The sequence below is a fragment of the Canis lupus genome, chromosome 36 (genome assembly GCF_003254725.2).
Source record: "Canis lupus dingo isolate Sandy chromosome 36, ASM325472v2, whole genome shotgun sequence".
NCBI lineage: Eukaryota > Metazoa > Chordata > Mammalia > Carnivora > Canidae > Canis > Canis lupus.
In genome coordinates this window covers 25,028,655-25,048,430 of record NC_064278.1, presented here as the reverse complement: position 1 = coordinate 25,048,430, position 19,776 = coordinate 25,028,655, and the positions used below count along the sequence as shown (strand labels likewise).

Genomic DNA, 19,776 nt, shown 5'->3' with positions numbered 1-19,776 from the left:
GACCCCAGAGGCACCCCTCGTTCTGCGAGGGCACCGCCTGCCTCCCCCGGAGCTGGGCCTGAGCCTGCAAGGGGCTTAGCAGCACCCCTGTTCCCAGAAACAGATCAAACGGGGACTCTGCCCTGCTTTAGCTTGGAAGCTTGGCTATTTGTTTCTGGAGCATTCCACAGTAAGAGTCCCAGCTTAGCCCGCACACAGGGGCCTTACGTCTGGGAGGGATTTGGCTAGGCCGCCAGTCTCCCTCCCTGATTGTTTGAAATCCAAGTTTGAGCAGAGCCTTGAGACACTCCTGCTACCCCCAGCTGTCCTCCGGGCTTTGCAGCGTGGCCAGGCCGGGACAGGGGGAGGGCCTGCGGGTCTGCAGTCACTGGTTAGCCCGGGCACCCTGGAGCTACGGTCACAGCTCTACAAACGGAATTTGCTCTTTCACTCCCTTCCCCCTAACTTTCCAATACCATGATTCTGACCTTATATAAAGGCTGCTGCTATTACCCCCCCACCCCAAGCTCCTCTTCCAGGGAACTCAGTTTCCCCCGTTTCATTGTCCCAATTTGTCAGCAACCTGTCAGTCCACCGCTCAGAGCAGCGGTTCTCCGGCCTGGCTGAACACTGGAGTGTCTGGGGAGCTTCACAAACCCCCGAAGCCTGGGTCCCATCCCCGGAGATTCCAACTTCATGGTCTTCAAGTGTAGTCTGGGCATCTGGACTTTTTTTTTTTTTTTTTTGACTCCCGGGGTAACGCTCACGTGCAGCCAGGACGGAGAACCGGGGGCCTCCAGCCTCGGTGCGCTTCAAGGCACCGTCAGCTCATCCCCGAGCGCGGTGATCAGGAGAGAGGGAAGGACGGGCCCCGGGGGCTCTCCATCGCCAGGTAACACCACGGTAGGGCGGCAGCCTTCAGGGGCCAGGCCCGGCTGCCTGCTGTCACCGTCCAGGGAAAGGAAGGCTGCCGAGGACATCTTGGGGGACACTGAACGTCAAAGGCACCTTTTTTTTTGTTGTTGTTCTATTTTCCCCCGTTCCAGTGTCGTCAACATACCTGGTGCATTAGCTTCAGGTGTGCAACGTGGGGAGTCAACAGCCCCATCCGCTGGGGCTCATGGTAAAGGGCCGCCTTTTAGTCCCGCGCTCAGGTGAGGCCAGGTGAGGCCCGACCCACGTAAACCACACTTAACCCCGCCCTCCCCCCCCCCCCCCCCCCCCCCCCCCCCCGGGCTCCAAAGACGCGCTCCCCCGGGGCGGCAGCTCGGCAAACGGGGGAGACGGCCCGCCAGGCCCGGGCGCCCCGCGGGGGCAAGGAGAAGCCTGGGGGGCGGGCTTGGGGGGGCCCGGGGGGGCGGGTCACGGCGCGGGGTCCTGGGGGGCGGGGCGCGGCGGTCCAGGGGGGCGGGGCGCGGCCTCCCGCGGGCCCAGGTGCGCGCCCCGCCTCCTCCCCCGGGCCCGCCCCGCGCCGTTGCCTTGGCAGCGCCGACGCCGCCCGGGCCGCGGGAGCGCGGCCTCCACCTCCACCTCCACCTCCGCCGCGAGGCCTCCGCAGACCCCCGGCTCCCGCCCCGCCTGCGCGTCGGCCATGCCCCGGGGGCGGCGCGGCGGCCGGGTGAGCGCCCTGGAGGGCGGCCCGGAGGAAGCAGCGGCCCCGGCGCCGGCGGCGGGGGTGTCCCAGCTACAGCCCCCCGCGGCGGCCGCGCAGACCCTGCTTCGGGGCATCTTCGAGATCCGGCGGAGCAGCTGCGACGTGGTGCTGAGCGAGCGCGCCCTGAGGTGGCGGCCCATCGTCCCCGAGCGGCCCGCGGGTCAGTGCTCCCGGCTCCCCGGGCTACCCCCCCCCCCGCCCCTGCGCCCCGGCTCCCTCCCGCACCCCTCCCCGCACCCAGCGCCCCAGGTCCCTCCCGCACCCCGCGCTCCCCTGGCTCCTCCCCACACCCCTCCCCGCCCCCTGCGCCCCGGCTCCCCGCCCCCCCGCCCCCCTCCCGCGCTCCCTCCCGCTCCCCGCGCTCCCCAGGCTCCTCCCCACACTCCTCCCGGCACCCTGGGCCCCTGCTCCCCGCCCCTCTCCCGCGCTCTCTCCGGTTCCCCGCGCTCCCCAGGCTCCTCCCCACACCCCTCCCCGCCCCCTGCGCCCCTGCTCCCCGCCCCCCTCCCGCGCTCCCTCCGGTTCCCCGCGCTCCCCGCGCACCTCCCGGCACCCTGGCCCCGGCTCCTGCCCCGCGCTCCCCCCGCACCCTGCGCCGGCCCGCAGGCTCCTCCCCGCACCCACCCCGCGCCTCCCCGGCTCCTCGGCCCCCAGCCCCCCTCCGGCTCGGGCCCAGAGCTCCGTACCCCCTGCCCCGCCCCCGGCCGTTCCCTGCAGCGAAGTCTCACTCAGCTGCGGTGTTGCGACCCAGAAAACAAAGACCTGGGCCCCGGGGGGGGGGGGGGGGCTCTTCCAAACTCGGGCAGTCCGGGCCTGGCCCCCCCCCCCCCCGCCGAGGGCGCGCCCGGGTCGGACCCAGCCCCTCCCCCTCCCCTCCCCTCCCCTCCGCTCCCCGCCCCGGCGCCCCGGAGCTGTCGTCTGTCCGGACACCCGGAGTCCAGGGACCGGCGTGGTTAGGGAGGTCGCGGTACCGCATTTACGACACAACTATTTCGAGTCTTAGAGACGGTTTCTGGAAAACCCTTGGGGCGGGGGCGCCGCTTGTCCCGGCTGAAAACCCACTGAAGCAAATTAAAACAAACGGGGCCTCCCCGGGTTGGGCCCCAGACACCCCGCGCTCCCGGCATCGCAGAAACCTGTTTCTGCTTTAAAGTTTCTTTGCAAAGCGCAGCCGACCCCCCCCCCCCCGCCCCCGCCTGGTGAACTCTGTGCCGGGTCCACGGTCCTTGCTCACACGCAGCTTAATTTAAAATGTTTTCCGGTGTTTTGAAGACCCAGGTGGGCTGTTTTATTGAGGCCCTACGTTAAGAGCGAGGGATACCTGACTGCTGAGGCCAGGACTTCCAGTCCTGTGTTGAATAGCAGTGGGGGGGGGGGGGGCACATCCCTGTCTCCTTCCTGATCTAGGGGAAAGGCTCCCAGGGCTTCCCCGTTGAGAATGACATTTGCTGTGGGCTTCTCGTAGATGGCTTTGAAGATGCTGAGGAATGTTCCCTCTATCCCTACACTCTCAAGAGTTTTGATCAGGAATGGATGCTGTGTTTTGTCAAATGCTTTCTCTGCATTAAAGGCATCCGAATTGGCAAAGAAGAAGTCAAGCTCTCCCTCTTCGCCGATGACATGATACTCCACATAGAAAACCCCAAAGCCTCCACCCCAAGATTGCTAGAACTCATACAGCAATTCGGCAGCGTGGCAGGATACAAAATCAATGCCCAGAAGTCAGTGGCATTTCTATACACTAACAATGAGACTGAAGAAAGAGAAATTAAGGAGTCAATTGCACCCAAAAGCATAAGATACCTAGGAATAAAGCTAACCAAAGAGGTAAAGGATCTATACCCTAAAAACTACAGAACGCTTCTGAAAGAAATTGAGGAAGGCACAAAGAGATGGAAAAATATTCCATGCTCGTGGATTGGCAGAATTAATATTGTGAAAGTGTCAGTGTTACCCAGGGCAATTTACACGTTTAATGCAATCCCTATCAAGAGCGAGGGATATGGACGTAGAATTCTGGTTTTAAGTCCCTTTGAGTTTGGGAGGATGTCGAGGTGTGTAAGTTCCCCAGAGCTCAGCTTAGCCTGAGTCCACTTAACCTGACAATGAAGGCGAGATTCTACGGAATTGAAGTGAGATCTTGCTCAGTGAGAGGTCATACAAGGCGGTGTTGCAGGGCCAGTGCACAAAAAGTTAAATCATGACATCAGAAAGGAAAATGTCTTAAATGGAGTGGTGATAGAGGAAAGGTAGGCTTACCTGTGTTCCTGGAAGTAGAATTTAAAGACTATAAAAGCTGAAAGTTTTTTTTTTTTTTAATTTTGCTCCAAAGCCAATTGTTTTTCTTTCGTCTAGGTGTGTTACTTTTCTTTTCTTTTTTTTTTGTCACTTTTTTCTTACCACTAGTGTGCAAACAGCTTCAGGCCCTTAAAATTGAAGTACAGAGTCCTCACTGCTTCCTAAAAACTTCTGTTTATAGAAGAAACAGATACTTTGCTTAGTAAACTGAGTGGGAGAAGGAAAGGTGTTAGGAGACAAGTGTAACAGTGGGAAATAATCTCTGGTGTGGAGTTAGTTTAGCTGTGAATGCTGAAAGAGCCAGGAAATCGGTCCCAATAATAGAGGAAGAGCTCTATCAGTTACCATCCGTGGGGAGAGGTGCTGTGGAAGGAAGATGGAAGGTGGTGGGGGAGACCATGTCCATTGCTCCCTGGCCAGGGCCTGGCTCTTTCAGGAAAGGGTGGGGTGGGATGAGGTCACTAGGCATTATTAGATCATACACAGGAATGTTTGCAAGACTACTCAGTTTTTTTTTAATTTATTTTTTATTGGTGTTCAATTTACTAACATACAGAATAACACCCAGTGCCCGTCACCCATTCACTCCCACCCCCCGCCCTCCTCCCCTTCTACCACCCCTAGTTCGTTTCCCAGAGTTAGCAGTCTTTACGTTATGTCTCCCTTTCTGATATTTCCCACACATTTCTTCTCCCTTCCCTTATATTCCCTTTCACTATTATTTATATTCCCCAAATGAATGAGAACATATAATGTTTGTCCTTCTCCGACTGACTTACTTCACTCAGCATAATACCCTCCAGTTCCATCCACGTTGAAGCAAATGGTGGGTATTTGTCATTTCTAATAGCTGAGTAATATTCCATTGTATACATAAACCACATCTTCTTTATCCATTCATCTTTCGTTGGACACCGAGGCTCCTTCCACAGTTTGGCTATCGTGGCCATTGCTGCTATAAACATCGGGGTGCAGGTGTCCCGGCGTTTCATTGCATTTGTATCTTTGGGGTAAATCCCCAACAGTGCAATTGCTGGGTCGACTACTCAGTTTTCTTTTTAAGATTTTATTTATTCATGAGAGAGGCAGAGAGAGGCAGAGACCTAGGTGGAGGGAGAAGCAGGTTCCCTGGAGGGAGCTCAATGCAGGCCTAGATCCCGGGACCCTGGGACCACACCCTGAGCCACCCAGTCATCCAAGACCGCTCAGTTTTTAAACCCCAGAGTGCCTTCCTTAGTAGCTTTTAAAAGTAGATTTTATTTTTTTAGAGCAATTTGAGGTTCACTGCAAAATTGAGCAAAAGGTATAGAGACTTCCCGATGCCCCCTGCCCCCTATACAGGCACAGCCTCCCCTGTTACCAACATTCCTCACCGGAGTGGTACGTTTGTTACAGTTCATGAACCTGCATGGACACGTCATCACCCAGAGTCCAGAGTTTAGATTTCACTCTTGATGGTGTTGTACATTCTATGGGTTTTGACAAATTTATAATACTGTGTGTTTCGGGTTCTCCAGAGAAACAGAACTTTGGCTATATATTTGAGGAGATCTGTGGGATTATGGAGGCTGAGCTGTGCCACTGGATGTCATCTGCAAGCTAGAGAACAAAGAAGGCCCGTGGTATTATTGAGACCAAATCTGAAGGTCCGAGAAGCAGGGAAGCTGATGCTGTAACTCAGACTAGATCTAGACGGGGGGAAAAGGGTGTCAGAACATCTGTCTTGTTTACTGTCACTCCTGAGGAGTGCCTGACACATAGTTGTTGAGTGAATTTGTTAACTGGTCTCATGAACTTTAGTTTTGCTTATTGCATCGTACTCTTTAGTATACTGCTACTTAATAGTGAGGTTTCATCACCTGCAGGAGTATCCCCTCCATTTTTTGTGAAAAGTATCGGAACTCTTCTATAAAAAAAGAAAAAAAAAGTTCTTACGCTAACGTTGGCCTACGTTGGGTGTCTTGACCAGAGGTTCCATCTTGCTCAGCCGCAGGGTGCTAAGCACTGACCTGTGCATGGATTGACCAGGATGCTACCATTATGATGTAAAATACGTGCACAAAAGGGCATCATCTGTTCAGAACATGTTGTTTATTGTCTGCAATGTCACCTAGTGATCTTTCTATTGGAATTTTAAAATCTGGCCGTTTTACTTGTGGGATCCTGAGTTTACTCATGTGACTATAAAGTAATTACCCAGTTAGCTGTGATCTAGAAAGGAGCAAAATCCCGAAGAAAGGGGGAGTGGGATCAGGTGAGTTCTTTGAGGCCAGACAAGTCTGGGTCAGGGGACCCTGTCTAGGCAAAGCCGACTGAGCGTAGTGCCCCAGTGTGGGTAGCCCACAACACAGTGCCTGGAACTAGGGTGGAGGGTGTCGGAAATTAAGGGTGCACAGGGAAGGGGGCATGGGCAGATGTCTTAGCCCTTCACTTGTGCTGTTACTCAGATAGATTCAGTGTTTTTAAAAGCATCACCGATTGCCTCTCTGCGTTCATCTCCGCCAAGGACAGACTTCCTGGCGTGCTTGCTTAGCATGTAGTAAGCTTCTACTTGAGATGTTCAGTGAAAGCAGAAGATAGAAGCATTTTTGTGTATTCCCAAGGCAGGATCTGCTTACTGTACCTCGTGACTGGCTGGATAATGTTTTACCATAAAGGAAAAGCTACTGGTGTGGAGAGTTAGTAGTGGGTAGGATTAGGCTGTATTAAGCTCAAATTCTAATACATTTAAGAATGATCAATTTTGGAATTTCTATGACAGGAATACCAAATGCCCCCAAATCTCTCTCTGCCATTGCACACGGGAAGCATCACCATTTACTAACGAATAGCACCTTGAGGTATAAAAACAGGATGGGATCTTATCATAGGTTCCCTAGTCCACGAGAGTAATTAAGTAGTTAATTGACTACTCATGTTATTGGTAAGACTTCTCGTCAACAGTAGGCTATTAAGTTTTAGGCGAGTCAAGAATTATATGTGGATTTTTGAGTGCACGTGGGTCAGCACCCCCAAACCCTGCATTGTTCAAGGGTCAACTGTATGTAATTGTCAAAAGCCACCAACTCCGAAGTTGCTTTTTTCAAGAACATACCTATTTTCATAGACTTTGGGTATTAGGACATCATAAATAAGTCTCAGGTTTGAATGATCGGTGGGGTCAACCGTCTGATGTGTGTGTGGAACAGTTGTATTTTATAGCAGGAGCTACTCAGACCTAACGAATTTCTAATAAGAAACACGTGGGAGATACAGGCCCCTTCCTGCCCTTCATCAGCTTCAGGACATAGTGGACAGTCCTCTCAGCACCAGGCTTGTCTTTGGAGAAGAAACCATTTTCTGATGGAATATTGTTGGTCAAGTCTAGTCATCCCATTTTGTGTGATGGACAAAAGGACGAGCTTATCCTTGATTTCATTTACTGTAACTTTTAAGCAAATTTCAGGGCAAGGATTTTATGTGTCTGAGTAGTACCTGAATATTATGTTTTAAATACTAAGAAAAATGAGTTTCATATGTTACAGCTTAAAATGATCTATTTTTCATGGACTTACTAGTTCAGGTTACATAATTTCATGATTTGTTTTACCAAAGGGGTTGTTCCTACCCCCAACTCGGAGCTGAGTTGAATTAGAGCAGTTACCAGAAAGCGTTAGAGCACTGGGCTTCACCATAAAGTCTGGGAAGTGTTTCTTTTATGAGTGTTAAAATGATCCACTTTACACATATAAACATTTGCTCGAGACTTACCAGTGTGAGAGGTAATGTGGAAAAATGTGAACATGAGAAAAAAATAATTTCAAAACAACAAGAGTTAATGGTCGTTTGGGACTTAGCAGAGCTGGGTGCATTCTGAGTATTAATCTGCCTAAGCTGTTGGGGAACAGATGTACGTGAAACAGATCCCAGTCTTCTGCTGTGTACATCCAAAGTGAGACATCTGTCGGTGGACCTTGTGGTCAGAAATAATGGAAGCAGGGGTTAAACCCCAAAATGACCTGTTATGTGAATTATTGAAGGATTAATTACTCAGTAAAACCTGCTTTGATTTATCAGTCTACATGTTAAGAAGATACTTCTTAAAAAAAAAATTGTCAGGCTGTTCCTAAGGTGTAAAATTTGAAGGAATTTTTTAAAAAGATGGGTATGAAAAAATCAAGGTCACCAAGGAACTGCGTGTGCTGTTTATGAAGTTTTTAAAAGGCTTGGAAAGATCTGTTAACCTAGTATGTAGATCTTAAATAGTCCTGTGGTATAAAAGCTTCTTGTTAAAGTAAATCGGTCCGCACAGAAAAACAAATGTAGAGTGAATCTCTAGAGATGACTCTTGGCTTGTCCTTTCTGGGGTGACGGGATGTTCGGTATCTGAACCGCCCAGTACTGTTGTCACCCAGCCACATGTGGCTGTTACACCTGAAATGTGGCTAGTGTGGCTGAGTAACTGAATTTTTAATTTTAGTTGAATTGAATAGCTGCACATGGCTAGTGGTGATCACGGCGGCTAACACAGCTCTAAGGCATCCAGAGTTGCAATTGTTAATTTCCTGTGTTCCTGGGTGTCGGTTTTAATATTTATTTCTATAGGAAGGTACAGTTTTCAAATCATAATGTAAGTGATACGGTCCTACAACCGGCGCTGCCAATTTAAAGACAAAGCCACCGAGTGTAGAGATGGCAAAGTCCTTTAACATATTTTGTGAATCTCCCCCCACCCAACCCCCCCGGAAAGCTCTTGTTATTACAAACTAAGTGGCTGGTAAATAGTTCAGTTGAAGTCTTTTTTGTAAAATTACTGTATTGTTCCTCATGGTTGTTGTGATGTACTTGAATTGAGATTTAGCGGACTTAATCGGTTTCTTACTATAGACATAGTATATATGGGCTAAGTGGTCTAGCCTGTGTGCCCCAGCTCCCTAAGAGTCTGCATATTACTGTTATTCCTCAACCATGTGGCACCATCTGAGGGCAAGTACTCATAAAAACTTGATCTACTTTTATGTCCCCCCATCCTTTTGCCCTCTCCCCTCTAGGGGGATCTTTGGACCTAGAACGGGTGCATAAATATCTTTCTAGAAGTGGGGAACGGTGCTTACGCTGAAGCCAAGGGACTTAAAAACTGAGAGTTCAGTGTTTGGATCAAGGTCAGGAAAGCAGAGGGGTTGATCCAGCTGGAAGCAGGAGGACCTGAAGCGAAATGCAGAAGTCTAAACATGAAGCTAAAGGATCGCAGGGCCACGTAGTAGATAATGGGATTGACGGGTAGGCTGGATGCACGGGAGGATGTCCTTGCCTGGGCTGGACATTTTTGTGTCCTCTGTAATTTGGGAAAAATGGGCCATCCTTGTTTAAAGGAGTGGGGATGTGATGGACCTGCTGCGCTGGGATCTCGGTACTGCTGCACTCGTCCTGAACCTCAGGGCCTATCCTGCAGAGTCTGTTTCTTGGCTAGGTCATTCGATTACGTTTAAAATATTGACAAACCTACAAACATCGGTCCTCAACGTGGGCTTCTAGAAGTCTCCCATGTGACTGTATCCTGCCCACGTTTTGGAACAACTGTGCCTATGATGGGGGGTAGTACCTGCTGGGCGAGTGCTATCTGGTTGTGTGTGTAGTATGAGCGAAAGGAGGGAATTCTTAGTAGCTGTGGCTCTTCCCAGGCTCTGAAGTTTTCCAAAAGCAGTATGTGATGAAAGAGGCAAAAGAAAAGAGAGATAGATGGAGTTTGAAGGGAATTAAATCTTATGCCAACTTTTGGCACGTGAACCAGAAGCTGATTTCAGTGTGATCAATGGCTGAATCAAGAGGCAGGGAGGCAGGCAGGTATGCATACCAAAAATAAATAAATAAATAAATAAATAAATAAATAAATAAATAAATAATAAATAAAATAAAAACAAAACTGGCATACTGCTATGCACTTATGGTAAGCCTAAAGATAAGTCTATAATAATATACCAGCTGGCATCAGGGAATTCCTATGTATATTCCAGGATTTTAATCAGAAACAGTGTTCTAGAAACTACTGCCACACAACAGTGTCCAGCGTTTGGAAACAGAGAATGTTGCTGGATGTTTGCTCTGCCAAGACCTGTGCCAAGTATCTTATCTTGTTTAATCTTCCCAGCGAGATTATGTAGTCTAGGTAGGATTTTTATCCCTAGGGCTCAGAGATGTTAAGTAACTCGTCCAAGGTCATACTAACCGTGGAGTTCAAAGCCAAGCATTCTGACCAGCGAGCTCATACTGTGCCCATGAGATTCTGGTGCTTCTTGGATCAAGCAAGAAGGAATTTCCCCTAAGAGTCTCTCTCGTGAGTGAGTGAGCAAGCGAGCATAATGGGTCAAACCAAAACCTCTAATAGAACAGTTTCATTGGACTTTTCTAGGCCTTTAAGACCCCTCTACCATGGAGATCACATTATTCTCTGGGTACTTCCGTTTCTCAGTCCAGGCTAAAAGAAAGACATAGGAATTTTTGAAGTTTAAAAAAAAAAACCAATATTTTTAGTATGGAAAACTTCCAACATAGCCAAATGTACAAAGCCTAGTAGAAGCCTCCATATACAACCCAGGGAAGGGTGAGGCTCTCTGTAACACGTTGGCCTTGAAATTGTTTAAACTCAGCCTTGTTTCATCTATGCTCTGGCTCTTTCCCTTATTTCTCTGGAATAGTTGGAAGCAATTCCTAGACCTCATAAATTGCATCTATAAACATTTCAGCATGTATCTCTAGGAGGTAAGGATTTAAAAAATAGGCACAATATGATCACAAGACCAGGCTTCCTAGTTAAAACGACAGCCTATATCCTCAAATATCCAGGCAGTGTTCATAGTCTCCTGAGTGTTTCTCTCTAAATAGGAATCAATGGTAATGAGGTTGGTTTTGCAGTTGGTTGCTGGGTCTTTAATATCTTCTAATCCACGATTCCTCGTTCTTTTTCCTTGCAGGTTGGTTGTTTTTCCTGAACAAACTGATTTGTCCGCCCTGTATGTAGTTTCCCATAGGAATATGAGAAGTTTCCTGGGGGGGGGGGGGGTGCAGGTGTCTGTGAAAGGTAAAAGTAGAGGGAGACAGGTAAGGAGGGATACCCTAGTGACTATGAGGCCAATCCGACACCTATAAAGGGGGGAATAAGGCAGGTGGGGACGGGGGAGCCTCAGCCCATGATGCATATCTGGTCAAGTCTTTGCTTACCTAGGGTGAGATTTGGGGGTGTATGGGGGGAAAAGATTGCCCATTAGGAATCCGCCTTGGGCAGCAATGGCCAAACCTCAACTGTGTTTAGTCATGGGAATGATGTGACCTCACTGATGACATTGAGGTAGATCCTGAAGGGACCAACAACTAACTTCATATGAAATGGGTTTCAATTTACAGCAATGCCGATTTCTTACTAATTCTCAAACTCTCCTACTCTGGCAATGTTCATGATTGGGAACCCCTCCAAGTTGACTTCCAAGTCCTTTCGACATTCCCTCAGCTGTCTCCCATAGTTTCCTTGCTTTCTGGAATTGCAAGATATTCCAGGCTCATCTTGAACATGTCATGCCTCAGGCATGGCATCCACCTGCCCATCAAGGAAGCTTTCGTTCCTTTTGTTGAATAGTGGTATTTAGAGGCCACAAATTGAGCCCCGGTATTTCCTTCTGTTTTACAGTTTGTTTTTTAAACCGAGCTGGGAAGTGTGTATTTTTTCTTCTAAAAAGAAAATGCGTCATGGCATTATGCTGATACTTCCAGTTTAAGTTCAGGACTAAAAGGTTTTTACTTTACCTCTTTTCTGTTCTTAAAATCCTGATTTTTTTTTTTTAACCGCAACAATATCATTCATAGCTCAGTGACTTTATCTTATAACACCTGTAAATCACAGAATAACAACACCAGTGCTGCCATCAGTGGTGTAACTTCTGAAAGCCCCTTAAAATCATTCTGTAACTTTTTGTTGTTGCCATTAGAGTGCACACCACCCAGGGTATATGCCCTGTGTGGTCAAATTACTGTGTTTTAAAGACGCTTAAAATCATTCCTATCTCTGATGTCATATCCTCAACTCAATACACAGAATTATCTGTTTCATTTTGTTTTTGATTTTGGGAATTTTTAAAAACCCAATTTAATTTGATAATTATGTAAAAATATTTATAAGGTTCCAGAGTCAGACCTGCTAAACAAACTATATTCTGAGAAGCGTAACTTTCTGTCTGTATCCTTTCTACACATTTTTTTCCTTCCGATCATAGGTAAGATTATCTTTCATTTATTCATTTGTAAATACAAGCGAACATGTGTGTGTACATGTTTGCTTATGTGTATATATATTCTCCTTACCCAGCCCCTACCTACCTTCTTAAATTCATGGTAGCGTACCATATTTTTTCCACATTTATTTTTTTTTAATAATATACTTAACATGCTGTAGTGAGAGTCTGCATTTGCTTTTCTATCTACATAGTAATCTATTCTGTACTGTAGTTTATTGAACCAACTCTCCATTGAAGGATTTGGGTTATTTCTAGTCATTTTTGCTACTGGAAATAGTATTGTAGTGGAAAACCTTACATGTCCTTTTGTATTTGTTTCCAGTATATTTTTGGAGCAGATTCCTAGAAGTGGGATTGTTGACTCAAAGAATAAATACCTATGTAATTTTAAAATAGATTTTAGGTTTTAGAGCAGTTCTAGGTTCATAGGAAAATTAAGCAGAAGGTGCAAAGATTACCCATGTACTCCCTGCCTGCCTGTATAGTTTTGCTCAATATTTCCAAATCGCCTCGTGAACATTGTACTATTTGGCCCTTTTATCATTGTATGAGGACACCTGTTTCTGTGAAGTTTCTTCCAAAGAGTATATTGCCAAAGTTTTGAAAAACCTACCTGATAGATGAGAAATTATATTTCCCCGTAGTTTTAATTTCTCTTTTTCTCATTAAATCATTCATGCTTTTAGCTTATTTCTCTCAATATTAGGGAGCACCTAACCGAGCATGCTGGGTTTTCCCATAGGCTACAGAGATGCTATAATCTGACACAATTTCGGCTTCCAAGTATTCACAATCTGTAGGGAGACTTATTGGCAAAATTACTAGTGGTCTGTTTTATGTGCAGTTGAGATATTACAGGACATTATAAACACACATGGAAGTCAGTTATAACTGGAGGCATTTGTTTTTTAAAGCAAGTGACTTTGGGTTTTGAGAAGGCATTCATGGAACCAGGATGGATTATAAATGGGCTCCACACTGAAGAGCCCATTTCAGCGGCTGGTATACCAGGAGCTCCAGGAGACAGTGTATGTTGGCGGGGAGATCGGGGAGGTGAGGCTAGATGAAGGGATATTGTCAGAGACAGAATTTAGAGGATATGGGGCTTGAGGGAAGGGGAAAAAACAATGAGATTTTTAACGTGTGTGATGGAATGGATAGTGAACACTGCTAAAATGTTCAGATTAGCAAAATGAGAAAGTATCTTACTTGAAATGCATCGTACCATGCATCCAATATTGCCAGTGACCAGCAAAATGTCCAAACAGAAGGGAAATTGAAAGCTTGAAAAATGCATAAGCTGGAGAAATGGCTCCTGGAGGACTGTAAACTGAACCCTGTAAAGCTTCAGGTCTCTGTTTTTTGTGAGCCTTGGGCTATCTCTTGTGTCCTGTTTCTTATTAGGTTGAGGCTACTTTAAAAAACAAAGCTATTTTCAGGAAACATTACTCATTAAATATTGGAGATGAAGCTATGATCTTTGTATAGTGTATAGCCATAATATTTTGGTATTATTAACATTTTTAAAAACCAATGAAATTACTTTAAACACATCAACTTTTGCATGTAGAAAAGAAATTTTTATATATCATTTTAAACCCAGAAAAAAATCCATTTCATAAAATCAGAAGATTTTTGTCCGATACAAATACTCTAAATTAAACTTTTAAGTATACTGAACGTTACACATAATTCAAAGTACTTTCTATGTCCATCTGTGCAGAAAGAATAAAATCAATAAAATTAAGCAACTGTTGGCGTATAACGGTTCCTTATTTGTGGCATGTTTTCATGTATTGAAACTGTAAAGGGAAGATAGTGTATGTTTTGTTGTTTTCATCATATAGATAGACACTTATTACAGTTAAAATCTTGGATTGTAATGCATTTTTAAAGTCCCATTCATAACCCACTTATTTTAAATACTTTATTTAAATACTTAGGGTAAACTAAAACATCTAGATATTTTTGTCTTGGGATTTGATTTATAATATCTTATTTCAAAAGTAGAATTTTTTTCTAAAAATACTTCCATTTCTTAGAATTAGCATTTTTTATATTGGGAAAATTGTATTGTAGCTTCTGAATTAAAGACAAATTTATCATTTTCCCGGGTTGTTTGAATATCTTACACTGGGGCCAAACTTACTCTATTACTGGGCTTCATGTTATGGAATTATCTTATGGGTGAACTGAATTTTACCCAAATCTTCTTGATACTTGAACACTTTACTAGGTGCATGCCAGATTGCTATTTCCATGCAGAAGCACTGGCTGCAAAGTTCGTGCATTGAAATTCTAAGAGCTTTTTCAAATTTAACTTCCTTACAGTATGATGTGAATCCCAACAATTTTTATACAAAGTTATGGAATACCTTTTGGCTTTGGCTTTAGTCAATAACAATTAGCGTCCATTATGTACACTGTATATTTTGGGGGTGATATGACTAGTTCCAAAGAAATATCCTAGAAGATCTCAGACTTCTGAGGTCAAAGCTGATAATACTACATTATTTGCAGATTTCCATTACAATAATGACCTAGCAGTTACCAATTGCTTAAATACTGAGTATAGGGCACCAAGTTGAACCATGGATTTTGAACTGGAGAACGCATGTTCATATCCTAAACTCATCAAATATTACCATTAGCTTGGAAAACAACAGCTATTTTCACCATTATTCTTGAGTAGCCTGAAGAAATCAGAGTCAGAGGTGCCTATAAAAACTTTAGTGTTCTTATTTGGCTAACATTCTGCCTTTATAAGAGTCTCAAGAAAATCAGTTGAATGCAAACTCTGAAAATTCAACACACCGTCCATCATCTTCGGTTTACCATTAAACAATACTATGCCCTGGCTATAACCCTCTAATTTTATTTTTTCACTGTAATGAAAGTACTGGTCATTATTGCTGCCACTGATGCTCTTTTGTCTGCACATACTGTTGCAACATAATGTGTTGTGCATTTGATACGGATATTACCATATTGCCATAAGGAGCTGCTATTATTTTAGACACCAACTGATTCCATGATAGTGTCAGATTTCTTTAACATATGCTTATGTTTTTGTACAAATGACCTCAAGAAACATCTGCTAGTTTTGTGGTGGTATCTACTGTTTCTTTTTTAGGATTTGACCTGTCAGTCACTTTTTAATGTGAATCTACAGTATTTCATTAGAGTAGGCTCACTGTTTTTTTTTTTTTTTTAATGCTGTTGATATTAATTAATAACATCTATGGCATAACTCAGAAGGAAACTGAAGCTGCCTGTGCACATTATTTTAAAATATCTTTTCATGATTGCTCTTTTAACTTTTTTGCTGTTGATACTTTAAAATGCAAAAGAGCCCTCTTTGAGTTTTACAAAAAGTGTATTGTAGTTGTGGGGTATCATTGGGCCGTTCGTGTCCTGGGCTGATTGCTAATCTTTCTTAGTATCTTCGATGAGTTTGGAAGGACAGGCAAAGGAAAGGGAAGCGAAGTTTCTATGAAGTCATGATATTTTTGCTTGAGGGTACTGGAAAAACTAGAGAGCATAAACCATTGATTATGTTCTAGGTGGAATGCTTTCTTTTACTCGCTTTGATGTGACTCTGATAAAACAACGACCACACATTTCCATTGTCTGGCATTTTCTTTTCTGCATTCCTCTTTGTTCTTTTTTCTTTTTTTTTTTCCTTTAAGACCTAGCTGTTGATTCAAAGAAAGCAGTATGATTATATATTTATGGTATTTAAAACATCAAAATGAAAGAACGGTCTCTGAATAGCAATATGGGTCCATGTTTTCCAGAGGGAAATGTATAAACAGATTTTTTCCAACCCATTTATTAGAGGACATTGTCTCTAAAATCGTCTTTCCTACATGTCTTATACTAAATCTAAACCCAACAAAGCAAATGTGCATAAGAGGTATAGTCCTCCTCGCAGTATATATCGGTGTCGTTCAGATAAGAACTAGACTAGCTTACTTTTCTTCTCTTTTCCATGCATCAGCTGCTGGACTCCTTCAGATTTTAAGCATCTTCTCATTTACATCTCTGGGCTCATGCAGTAACCCTTGCTGCTCTTAGGCTCTCTCTGTCCCTTGGGTGACTTATGTCATTAGGACAGCCTTCTGTCCCCTACTTGCCATCCCTTGGCTGAAACTGAGTGGAGGCCCTTGCCAGTTACCTGAGGTGCTGGACCTGCTGTGGCTCCGCTTTGGCCTCTGTGACGTCTGTGCGCCTTCCACGCCAGAACGTGGTTCTGTGAGGGGAGACAGCATTCCTGAAAGCTTCAGTGTCAGTGGTAGGACCGAGCGAGGCTGTGTTGAGGGCCTAAGCAGCTTTCTTTTAGGCCTGAAATAGGAGAGGCAGGGGCCTCAAGGTCCCTTGAGAAAGACAGATTTCCCTCCACCTCCTGGGCCCAACACTCAACCATTTAAGTGGGTTAGTGGCCTGGACCCAAAGGGGAGTATAATTCTCCCAAATAGTGGTTTCGTTTACCTCTGGGTCTGGTGGGTGTAAGACGAATGAAGGGAGGTCCCCCCATATCTTTGCTCGCCTCCGTTGAGCAGACCTTTGACTTTCAGTTCTGGCTTCCAGGCCTCTGACGCCCTTCCTTGGGCAAGATCCTTAGGGACAGGGGATCTTCACGAAGAGTTTTCAGGTCCTGGGTGTATCTGGAAGCCTACTGGAAGTAGAGAGACTCTGGAGAGATTTTCCTTTAGATACTTATTTCTGCCTCCACCATTTGTTGTTGTTAGTTTTTAGTGCAGGGAATTTGGTCTGTAGGATCCTGGTGGGGTGGAGGAGGGGAAACCGAATTACACATCTTTGCATTCATGTTATGTGGTGCCTGGTGTGACGTCACGAACAGGTGGGCCCGTGATTGTTTCCTTGATGCTCTTTTTAAGAAGTCAATTATATCACTGGGAATGGAAGACTAGCAAAATTAATTTGTTGATTGCATTCTTTAAAGAAATCTTGCATGCATGTTCACAAGAGAAATCGGGGGTTTCTCCCTTAAAGGACAAGGCTTTGTTTTGTTTTTAATGAGACACACTCTTTATAATTAAAACAAAATCCTAGAGTTAAGGGATTACTGTCTTAAATAATTGGATTTCTTTCATTTGTTTCCCTGATCCCCATATATGAGAATAAATCTAGTGGTGTCTTAGGATAATACATATTTACAGATTAAATAGTTCTAACCACCGAACTTTATTAACGCCTCCCAAAGTTCTCACATGATATAGAAAGTAATGTAAGGTCGGGAACTTATTTTAGATTTGGGAAGGGCACAGACACAGAAACTCAGAAATTGGTTGAAAACAACAGAAGCAAAAAAAAAAAAAAAAAAAAAAAAAAAGAAAACGGAAGCCGTGAAAACACTTTTGAAAATTTATTGATCTTTGCAATACATTGTTCAAATATAAATAGGCTTATTATTTGCATAATTTTCTTTAACCCTGCCCTTAAAATATGAAATTTGGTATTATATGCTTTTTCTTTCAGATAAATGCTTTTCTGAAATGGTATTTTAATGTCTGACGATGGTTTGGCTTAAAAATGGTTAAGGGTTAAGTGATGTCAGGGAAGAGCAAAATGCAAATGGCCAGCAGTTGTTACTTTAGAAAAATTCACAGAATAAGCTTTGTTCCCCTCTCTCTTTTCTTTTTCTTTCTTTCTTTCTTTTTGTTTTTCTCCATGCTCCAGAGCCCTTTTCTAAGACTCTTAAATCATGTGTGAGCCTGGGAGGGGACAAACAGAGTAAGTGGTAAGAAGGGGGAGTATTTGCCTTGAGGCAACGTATTCCTCATCTGGGACCTTCGTAAAGCCTTCCCTTCAGCCCCTGAAATCAGAATCTGAGCTCCCAGGGAGGAGGCTGTCTTAGGGGGCAGCAGGAATAGGGCCCAGCAGGAGTGACGTATGGTGGTAGGTGAGGGGCCACTGCTCTAGTTGGTCTGGGCTTTGATAAACATTTTCGAACCGACCTGTTTCTCTACCTCCTTCTGGGTCAGTCTTGACCCTAACTTTGCAGACTTGCTGTGCCCCAGTCCTCCTGGGTTTGGAAGCTCAAGGAGGCACTGGTTCTCGTTCTAGTGGGAGCAAAAATATCAAGGACTTGTGCAAGATTTTCTCTTTGATGCTGCAGGAAGACAACATGAGAAATAATTGTATATGGTACTTTCAAATCTACCCGTTTTTCAGTTAACTTCACCTGTCCCCTCTGGGCCAAGTTGTAGCACTTGCTATTTTAATTAATGCTCATCTAAAATAATTTAGTGTCTTCTCAGTATAAGTCTAGCATGCTAACTAATGACAAGCTAGGCAATTAAAGCCTTTTCTCCTTTTGGCATTAAATATTCTTCAGTGTTCCCCCCCCCCACACACAGAAATGTTGGAATATACAAGGAAACAAAGATATATGATCAGTTTCTTTGCCATATTTTACTTGATAAGGTGTTGAGAAAAAAGGTCACCCAGCATGTGGCATTTTGTTATGGCAGCCCTAGCAGTCCAATACACCATCCTTCCTCAAATTTTTCTTTTTTTTTTCTTTTTTCCCCTGTGCCCTCCTGTGGCCTGCCTTCTGTGCACGCATGGAGAAAGAAAGAGCTCTGTTTCTTCCTCTTCTCCTAAGGATACCGGTTCTATCAGGTTAGGATACCACCCTTATGACCTAATTTAACCTTGAGTACTCATTAAAGGCCTTGTCTTCAAATATAGTCACTCTGGGGGATTAGGGCTTCATCATATGTATTTTGGAGAGGGGAGGGGCACAATTCAATGCCTAACAAGTAGATTTACTCATTTAGCTAAATCTTTTGCAACCCTGAAAGTTGATTTTTTTATCCTCTCTCCTCCAAATTGCTGTTAACAGTGTGATGTATTTTTCTATTGTTGTTTTTGATTTTTTAGAAAAATGGTTAATGTATGGTTACTTTCAAATTATATATAATACGAAGAAATAATAATTGTTAGGAGTGTCGACCATATGAAAATGGTTTGAAAAGATGGGTTATTTCTTTTATTTGTAAGTAGGTTTTCTCCGCTCTAAATCTCTATGAACTGGGGCAATCTAATCAGCCTAAATGCCGCCAACAGTAATGTTTTAGTTATATTATAGCAGCTTTCAAAAGATAGTGAAATATATTGAGTACCACTAACACAGTCATGAGTTTGCTTGACCTACTGAATTTTTCTGAAAGTGTGATGAACTCATAACTTCAATTTTTTTTTGGTCTGTGATTGCAAATGTTTGATGAGAGATGACTGTGTCTGATTTGTTTTCCTCTTGTTAAGGGTTCATTTCAGGTTTGGTCCTGAAATCAGTGTTCGTCATCTTTATATCTTTCTGGAAAATCTTGCCAATAAACAATTATCTTGCTAAGGAAAAGTTCTCAGGATTATCAGATTATTGCTCAACCCTAAAAGGCCATGCAGAGAAGTGATTTGGGTCAATATTGCTCTGCTTTCTTCAAGTCTGAACAATTCACTTCTGTGGTGCAATCAAAATACTGACCTACATTTTGAAAGTAAAACACTGTTCTGTTATCTAAATCCGCTGTGCTATTAAAGGGTGAAATACAG

General features: G+C 44.5%; 1 protein-coding gene and 1 long non-coding RNA gene across 4 annotated transcripts in view; one reads left to right on the top strand and one right to left on the bottom strand.

The window, feature by feature from the left end:
• Positions 1 to 1,551: 1,551 nt before the first annotated feature.
• The window catches only part of CERKL (ceramide kinase like), a 129,593-nt gene continuing 111,368 nt past the window's right edge, over positions 1,552 to 19,776 (top strand). The window contains exon 1 of one of the 3 annotated variants that reach the window (XM_035697466.2): positions 1,552 to 1,793. In XM_035697466.2, the coding sequence (XP_035553359.1) occupies positions 1,571 to 1,793 (223 nt within the window). In that variant the 5' untranslated portion in view covers positions 1,552 to 1,570. The remainder of the gene's footprint in view (positions 1,794 to 19,776) is intronic. The other 2 variants (XM_035697467.2, XM_025460385.3) reach the window with 2 other exon arrangements.
• LOC125754416 (uncharacterized) lies at positions 5,169 to 5,963 on the bottom strand. Its single transcript, XR_007408538.1, has 2 exons — positions 5,867 to 5,963; positions 5,169 to 5,530 (listed from the first exon to the last, which is right to left on the bottom strand). It is a non-coding gene; the product is annotated as an uncharacterized LOC125754416 (long non-coding RNA).